The sequence below is a fragment of the Hippocampus comes genome, unplaced genomic scaffold (genome assembly GCF_001891065.2).
Source record: "Hippocampus comes isolate QL1 unplaced genomic scaffold, H_comes_QL1_v1.1 scaffold194, whole genome shotgun sequence".
Classification (NCBI taxonomy): domain Eukaryota; kingdom Metazoa; phylum Chordata; class Actinopteri; order Syngnathiformes; family Syngnathidae; genus Hippocampus; species Hippocampus comes.
Window position 1 is genome coordinate 281499 of NW_017805828.1, and position 9354 is coordinate 290852.

Here is a 9354-nt window from a genome sequence, read left to right on the forward strand (position 1 = left end):
TGGGAGGCGGGCTCAAATACGAGTGGACGCCATCTTGCAGGCTCGGATGAGAAGAAGCCTCATTTGTGCTTTCGGCTACCATTTGACAAAGCTTAAAAAACGAAAAACGACGATTTACTTCACTTATCTGAGGTAATGAGCGGCTCAACTTGGATGTTCTGTGTGTGTGTTGAATCCTCCGCTGGACGACCGGGTCGCACGCACCGTATTGTTTGGGAATATGTTATGTCGTATTTCGCCGTCATTAGCCGGCCATCTGGCTAGCTTGCTAACACTCTGTGACGTTGAATGTTAGTGTTGATTAAAAAAAGACGAAAGCATAACCGTGATGCCTGCTAACACCGTATACCATGCATCGCCGACTTAATGTTGATAAATAAATAAAAATCGTGTTAGGGCGAATTCTCCAACACGCCAATTGAATTTTCCAGTGCTAGCGGCTTCTACGTCAGCTTTTATTATCCGAAATCTACTCTAGCTGCAACCTTTAATAGCTTTTACCGTCGAGGCCCATTTTGTATCGTCTGAGGCTTTCAGGTTTTAACTGTGAAGTCTTAATGTCTGTGACTTTGTTTTTACCCACCCCCACTCTCTTCTTCAACGTTGAGGGATCCACGTTAGCTGCTAACTGTAGAGCGTTTATCGTAGATAAATTTCATGTTCTGGTCAAACGCCTTTTAATGATTGTTTCGGCCATCGCACACTATTGACTTGTTTTTCGTTACATGCTGGATGACTGACCACTTGTTTGCTGTAGGGTTGAAATAAATCCGACGAAGAGGACGCAGCAGCTTAGAGTTCCCCGAGATGGCCAGTTTGAACAAATCGGCCCGTGCTTGAAGTCAGCTAAGGCCTCTCGGAGTTTGGATTCCAGACACCTGCTGTCAAACTCCAAGCTCGCCCCAAACTGAACTGCTCAAGCTCCCCTCATTCCCAACAGAAATCTGTTCAAAAACACTGAAGAGAAGTTTTTGCTTCATGTCCCAGAAACGTCAATATTGTGCTATTGGGAGTGATATTTGGACACATTGTACAGTAAACACAGCCCCGAGAGGGGAGGACTACCTTTAATTGTGAGTGTTTCCAGCTGAGTGGATTCACTCCTCACTTGAGGTTCATCGTTACTGGACTGAGAAGCTAAGAAGGAAATATAGGAAATATGAGCACTGCCAGGACGGAGAACCCGGTCATCTTGGGCCTGTCGAACCAGAACGGACAGCTCCGGGGCTCGGTGAAGCCGGCTGGAGCGCCAGGTGGTGGTGGTGGTGGTGGCGGTGGAGGAGGCCCCCAACAGCCACTAAACCAGATGAAAGGCACAATCAACAATGGTAATGCCCAGACAGCCCCCACGACTAACGCTGTCATCAAGTAAGTTCCATGTCAGCGAAATACATCAAGAATAGTTGATAACATGACAAATTTGTGCTTTCATGTGATCAGTTCTCACGAGAGTTTGGACTTTTGCAGGCCTGGAGATGACTGGAAGAAAAATTTGAAGTTGCCCCCAAAAGACATGAGAATGCGAACTTCGGTTTGTATTTTTTTTTTTTTTTTAATCCTAAAACTTTGAATAAATTTTAGATGGACATTCTTATGGAACAGTTATTATTCCAGGATGCTTATTTCATTGCAAAAGAATTTTATTCCCAAAGTAAATTTATGACTAACATGTAATTTCAACCTCATTTGACCCTTAAAAGTAAATGACTTGAAATTTATTTTGACAAGAAAAAAATGCACCTGAAATGTTTCCTGCTTCCACTAAAGCAGGCTAAACCTTTCTCCTCCCCAAAATAACAGCTTGTCTCAGTTGAAATGCATCACTTCAATAGCCTTTGTGGAACATATTGCAGCCATACAATTCAAAGTTAATGATTTGTTAATAAAGTTTATCAGTTTGAACATTAGATATCTTGTCTTTGTAGTGTATGCAGTTAAACACAGGTTGAGCACAATTTGCAGATGATTGTATTCGCCTTTTATTTAACACAGCATCCCAACTTCATTGGAACTGGGTTTGTAGTTCCTTGACACCAATTCTTATTTAGACAAGGCTTTGGCAGCATCTTAGGGTGTTGCAGAAAGAGCACAAACACCAAAAGCGGGTGAATTTATGATTCAAGTGCAGATGTGTGGTGAATTACTTTGGTTACATATTGAGTGACCTGAGAAACTTCAGTTGCTAATGTCACATCTACTGGTGCTCCACAGGATGTGACGGCAACAAAGGGCAACGAGTTTGAAGATTACTGCCTAAAGAGGGAGCTGCTCATGGGCATCTTTGAGATGGGCTGGGAAAAGCCGTCTCCCATTCAGGTGCAGTTCCTCCTCCGCAAATGCATGACGCCATCTCTCTGTCAGAACAAGGATACTTCCATGCCGCAATGCTGGCCGACTCATCAAAGTATCAATTTTCGCTGCTGCTCTTAGGAGGAAAGCATTCCCATCGCGTTGTCCGGGAGAGACATCCTGGCCAGAGCCAAGAATGGCACAGGGAAGAGTGGAGCCTACCTCATTCCCTTACTTGAGCGCATTGACCTGAAGAGGGACTATATACAAGGTGGGCATCTCTATAGTGTTGGGCAACCTAAGTCGTGGGGCCAAATATGCACCACTTGGGTCTTAATTCCGGTACACTGAGCATTTACATTAGGTGGCATCGGATATTTGTGTCTTAAAATTTTTGTTCCACCTTTCTAAAACGAGTTAATTAAAACCTACTTGTTTAATTTCCTTATTTTCTCATTAAATGATTTGCTTACTAATTTACACATAGGTATTAAAAAAACAAAAAGGGGACATACACTTTTCACGAGACAGAGACATTATGAGAATATGAGCATGAATTATTAAAAACAATCCGTCCCATTAAATTTGCACATTGATTTCTTGCAAATATGATTTCCGTTTTACCTATATAACTTCTATTAAATAATTGCTTGACAAATACAAGTGTGAATAGAACATGATTTTGTAAAAATCATTTTTGTTGCATTAATTTAGCATTTTTTTTCCACATTAGGTTTATTGATAAAGCATTTTTAATTCGTCACAATTTATTGCCAGTACCCCAAATTTTCCATAAAGTAAGTTTTTTTCACTTTAAAATGTACTAATTGGTTCATTTTATTTTTTAAATCCAGTCACATAATGAAATGATATGACCCATCTGTCCTTTGTAAAAATCAAACTTACCCTTGAGTGCAAATATTTGCCCACTCCTACTGTACCATGAAGTAATGATGCAAATTGGATATTAGGTCTGCAAAAAAATGTAGTTAGTAAGTAAACGTTTGTCTTCTCCTTCCCAGCACTGGTGATAGTGCCCACCAGAGAACTGGCTCTGCAAGTCAGCCAAATATGTATCCAGGTCAGCAAACACATGGGAGGAGTGAAGGTGATGGCTACCACAGGTGGAACCAACCTACGCGATGACATCATGAGACTGGATGAAACTGGTAACACTTGTCACACCCAGGCAAGACTCATGCTGACTTGGATTGCATTAACATGAGCGTAATTTCCCCCGCCTCCCTCTTCCCAGTTCATGTGGTCATTGCCACCCCTGGGAGGATTTTAGACCTCATCAAGAAAGGAGTGGCCAAAGTCAGTCAAGTGCAGATGATTGTTCTGGATGAGGTGGGATGTGCTCTTCATTTTTCTGTCAGGCTGCATTGCAGTTTTTTTGTTTTGTTTGTAAAACTCTGTTCTTCATCTCATTTGGCAACAGGCTGACAAACTCCTGTCTCAGGACTTTGTGGTCATGATGGAAGAGATTCTGGGCTTCCTCTCCAAACAGAGACAGATTTTACTCTACTCTGCTACCTTCCCCCTCAGCGTGCAGAAGTTTATGGTATGTTCTCGAATGATAGTCATGTTGAACGAACAAGTTCACACACACCGCAGGTTTCTTTTAGAAATGAAAGCTGGGGTATTACACTACATTTTAATATTCGTTAGTAGAGCATTTTGTCTCATCCGAAGATACAGAGGATTAGTAGTTGTTTAGTCAGCTGCTGCAGAAAAAAAAATACCTGTATGACCTGCGATGGGTGAAAAATCTGCGGCAGAGACTGTCATAAAAAAAAAAAATACTTAAAACCCCTCACATAAGGTTTAAATATATTGAAGCGCACGTTTGGAATGTATTTAAACGCATAAAATTTGCCCACTCATGCCGCTTTTATTCTGAAGCATTTTTCACTGCGTTTGTAGAACTCGCACCTGCAGAAGCCCTACGAGATCAACCTCATGGAAGAGCTCACGCTGAAGGGTGTGACTCAGTATTATGCTTACGTCACAGAAAGGCAGAAGGTGCACTGTCTCAACACCTTGTTCTCCAGGGTAAGGTTGATTCTTCTGGTTCAGCTTGGCACCAAACCATTCCATTTAAAAAGAAATGAACGAATGAACGAATAATATCAGTATCTGAATGTAACGACGTGTATGTCACTTGTCTTCTAGCTCCAGATCAACCAGTCTATAATTTTCTGCAACTCCTCTCAGAGAGTGGAGCTCCTTGCCAAGAAAATCTCCCAGCTGGGCTATTCGTGTTTCTACATTCACGCCAAGATGAGACAGGTTGGTCGTCGCTTTCTCTTCCGCACGTACCGTTGGTTTGAACCTGATGCTGCCTCTAGTGAAGCTTGTCAATCAGTCTTAAAGTTGCCGTCCAAGTCAAGTTTATGTGTGAGTTTTAATTCCTCTCTTTCTCTCCAGGAACATCGCAACCGTGTGTTCCACGACTTCCGAAACGGCCTCTGTCGAAATCTCGTCTGCACTGGTGAGGAGCACACCCACTTGGATTGCTTTATTTTATTTTTTTATTTTATTTTTTTTTTGGACGAGAGTTGAAGAAAATGTACAGGCATCTACTAGTTGTAGCTTTCTACTCAGAAGCTAACAAGCCAGAGCATGCTAGCATTTCCTTCTTATTGGCTGCAATTGTGATTAAGGTAAAACATGTTTGACGAACGCCTGGTGCCATGTCACTGAATGATCACACAGCAACAGTGGTCACTTGACTTAGGTGCTGCGTACTTTCATCGGGATGGTTTTCTGGTTGTCACAAAACTCTTTTGCCGGTCAAATATTTGCTTTTAAGTTCAAATAAGATATTTTTTTTTGTTGTTGGGTTTTTTTTTTTTTTTTTTTTTTTTTTTTTTTAGACCTCTTCACAAGAGGAATAGACATTCAAGCTGTGAATGTTGTGATCAATTTTGACTTCCCGAAGCTGGGAGAGACGTACCTTCATCGCATTGGCAGATCTGGTGAGAACTCAACTGTAACCTCCACCTTGTTTACGTACACAACAAGCAACAGCCAGCAAGCATTAAACCTCATGGTCATCCCTCAGGCCGCTTTGGACACTTGGGTCTGGCCATCAACCTGATCACATATGACGATCGCTTCAACCTGAAAGGCATCGAAGAGCAGCTGGGAACAGAGATCAAGCCCATCCCCGGCATCATCGACAAGAGCTTGTATGTGGCCGAGTACCACAGCGAGACCGGCGAAGAAGTTAAGCCATGAGCCAGTGAGTATACACGTGCTCCCGCACTCTAACCGCTCCTAATACAATACAATACAATACATCCTGATTGATGTAGCGCTACAGCTGTAACAAAGCGCTTAACAAAACAGTTAACATGAATGGGAGTCCTCGTTTTTTGACGGCCCCGATATTTGAGGTGACAAAATGTCATTTCAAACGCGTCTTACAACTTGACATGTTAACATGACATTTCATTTTGGCGAAATGCACCAAAGTTGTGTGCGTACATGCACAGACGTGGAAGACGTTTCCTAATTTCCAACAACTCGGGTTGAACAGAACTGCTCTCTGACCTCCAAAGCTTGTTTCTGTCAAGATGTCACTTCAACAAAAGGGATTCCTGTTTGTTTTGTTTGCGTGTTGCATGTGGGAGTAAATGTTCCTGTCTTGGATTGGATCTCTGCAGAGCGTCACTTCCTGATTGGCCAACAAATCACGGTGCCAAGTTTAAAGAGCCCGCGTGGTGTGTCAGGAGTGAGCGGTCTATCTGACAACAGTTAGATCACTTGCTCTCGGCCTCCAACAAGTGTCTTCAACAATTCGTGCTTCCTTCGTTGTTCGTTCTTGTACGAGTTAGTTTTAGGGTACCCTTTGTTTGTGTGCCAGCTTCTGCTGCCTTTTGTTTTTGATCCATTTTTCCTGACCTTTTTTTTTTTTTTGGGGTACTTTTTTGCCTTTGGGGACCGAGAGTAATTTCCTTCTCTTATTTTTAGGCACCTAATCCTAGACCGGTGTGTACCATTATGTTTGACTTCCAAGTATTTCAAGATTTGAGCTGTTTTATGTTTGAGGTTCCACTGTCTTAAGTACACTTTCGTTCACAAACATGCAGTTGGCCAGTAGCTTAACTTTTCTTTTTTTTCTCCTTTGATTCACAGATAAGCCCATCCTCCATTCCCCTTTGGACCGTCACCCACCCCAGCCTGATTTTTTTTTTTTTTTTTTTTTTTGGATCCCTTCAGCAGGAATGTGAAAGTTTTTGAATGCGTTTTGGAAGAACTCTTCCCTTTTCACAGGGCTCAATGCTGCACCGCTTGCACTGAAGACACCCCTTTCGACCACATCCCCTCTGCATGAGGAAAGTGCGGGGACAAGTGGACTGGATATCCCCGCACGCAGCGGTGACTCTTGACATGAAGCCAGCACCCAGAACCCCCCCTGCTCCTCCAAAAAAAAAAAAAGAATCCCCACCTCCATTTGCCATTTTTGTTCTTGTTTTTGGAATCATTTTGTATGAAGTGCCTTAAGAAGCAGTCCAACTCGTTGTGAAGTAATAACCCTCGTCGTCATCAATCATAACCACTTTTTCCATTTCTGCTTCTCCGGGGGCCTGCTCCGCTTCAGTCTGGCTTAACATTGCAGGACAAACTTGGAAACATCCCATGCCACCCCCCACCCCCAACAGACAGCGCTGCTGGAGTTTTTGTTTGTATTAAGAAAAGCCAGACTGTCCGTTATTTTGAGTTGTGAGCGTTTGCTTCAAGAAGAGCCCGACACTTTCCTCTCGTCTTCAGCAGCAGAGCAAAATTCGCATGATGGTGCAGTCAATCAACAACGAGAGTCCTGAGGATTCCTTAACCAGTGGAGATTTGTCGCTTTTTTTTTTTTTTGTGGTCCACCTTGCTCACCTTCCTATGGATGGCCGTACTTAACTCTGTGAGCCTGTGTATATATCTTCATTTTAAGATTCTTTTAAGAGAAGTTAACAAGAAGGCTGGCTGCAACACAATACCAACCCTCCTCACACGCATATACTTGTTGGCACTGGAGGGACCGTTTGAATAACTGCCTGTTGGCTTGTGACTTTATTTATAGTTTTAGAAATGGCAGAATGATTTAGAATCGAAAGCAAAAGACCCCCCTGTGCATGAAGTGCCATTGAGGCCAAGTGTCATAATTGAAAGTTGCACTTAAATTGATTAGTCATGCGTTTTTTGTTTTATGGCCAGCTTCGACGTGACAGATTGGACTGCATCGTCCGACTCGCTGCAATGCAGATTTGCTTGGTGGATGCTTTGGTTTCCCCTCCCGACCTGTTGCGTACGGACATACAAGGACGAAGGCAGCAGCCAATTTTGAGTTCAACGAGAATGTCGTGTGGAAAAGCATCAGTGACACATCTTACCTGGGGGGGGAAAAAATGTAGCAGGATTTCAAGCTGCACGACGACACGTCGAAAGAGAGAAAAAAAAAGCAACCCAGCACAGGTTGGCACTTAGAACGCACAGAGTTGAGTTCAGGCAATAACACGGACGGCTTTTTGTACCTGCTCTGCCAACACGAACAGGTTGCTCGGAGGAGATTCCTTAAAAACAAGAAAAATGAAGGGGAATGGCTCTGATGGATGACAAATGGCTTGGACTGCAAACTTGGACTGAGTTACTGGCTTATACTTCTGCCCTTTTGTTTGTGTGTTTGGTTATACGTCCTTATAAAAACCCGATTTTTGCACGAAAGCTCTTTGGAGCCTTCTTGGAAAGTTTGGGTTCCCTCTCGAGGCAAGATGTTCTTCGAACTGTTCTGACCAACAGCGACGCTTTCAAAATGTTCCTTTTTACGTCGTCGTTGCTTCAGAATGGCGATTTTCCCCTGCTCACTCGCGTCTCACATTGTCCCCTGAAGAGTTGACTCATGTAATTTGGCTAATTGGACAGGGTGGGAGGGAGGGAGTTCTTTGCGTTTGAAGAAAATATTCAAGCTAACCAAAAAAATAAAAAATACGAGTGAGCGAGCGAGTTGGGGGGGATCGAAACTTTGCAGACACTCGGCAGCCGTCTGCAGCCTGGCGACGTGTTGGCAGTACTCCAGCTTGTTTTAGTTTTCAAGGCGGGGTCCTACTGGACAAATGAATATGAAGGGATGCTGTCTACTGCCGGCGGTCGCCATGTTGAGAACCTTAGAGACTGAGACCCAAGCATCTTGCCAAACTCTTTAATTGGATCTGTTTAATAAACCAGTGTCTCATTCTTTAAGGTCATTTTAAATTGGGGGGGAGGGTGAATTGGCTTACTTGCTGCCCTGATGCACAGGAATCCTCCTTGATAGTATGACTAATTTAAAAGCAAACGACACGCCTTTTGTGTCCTATTCGACTCTGTCACTTTCTGTCCACGAGGATGCTGCTGATGCATTAGTACACTTGGGGGTGCACCTGTTTGCAAGTGAACGGAGAGGGGTCAAATTAAATGTTGCCCTGATTTACATTTTTTGTTTTTTGCCCCAAAAATTGTTCAAGTTTGGAAAACCCAAATTTTAAGTTTTTTTTTTTCTTTTCATAGAAATTTGGTCAGCATTCAATTGGCAGAAATTTCAGTGAAGCTAATTTTACAGAGTTGAGTTAAAGACAACACAAATGAAAATGTAATATTGGGCTTAAAAATTTAAAGTTTGGTTCAAAATAAAGCTCACTGAATTTATTTTTGGGTCTCTGTTTTTCTTTCTCTTTGAAGGCAAGCTAGCTTTGTTTAGCACGTTTCGTACCCACGACACTCAACGCGCTTCACTTTGAACCCTCCTTATCATGTTTTGTATACTTAAATTGAGCGACTTGTCTTCACTCATCACCGAATACTTCAATAACAAAATAGCCAACTAGGATGTTTTGTCAGAACAGACCCTTCTGCTTGCTAAACCCTACCCCAAAAGACATCACCGGGTACTTTTTTTGTTTTAACTTGCATGACTTAAAAATGTCGCAATTTGATCGCTTCAAACTTCGCTCTCATTGCAAAATACAAGAATTCGGATGGCATCGATGATCAACGTTACGAATGGCTTGTGATCAACTCGAATACGTAGTC

The 9354-nt window shown here is 42.7% G+C and overlaps 1 protein-coding gene across 1 annotated transcript; it reads left to right on the plus strand.

The window, feature by feature from the left end:
• On the plus strand, positions 1 to 8970 carry ddx6 (DEAD (Asp-Glu-Ala-Asp) box helicase 6). The gene is made up of 14 exons (XM_019887364.1): positions 1 to 132; positions 758 to 1368; positions 1468 to 1531; positions 2212 to 2316; positions 2431 to 2560; positions 3312 to 3458; positions 3545 to 3639; positions 3731 to 3853; positions 4216 to 4344; positions 4465 to 4581; positions 4720 to 4783; positions 5169 to 5270; positions 5357 to 5536; positions 6433 to 8970. The coding sequence occupies exons 2-13, from the start codon at positions 1160 to 1162 to the stop codon at positions 5530 to 5532; spliced, it is 1461 nt and encodes a 486-aa protein (XP_019742923.1). The 5' UTR covers positions 1 to 132; positions 758 to 1159; the 3' UTR covers positions 5533 to 5536; positions 6433 to 8970.
• Positions 8971 to 9354: the final 384 nt, after the last annotated feature.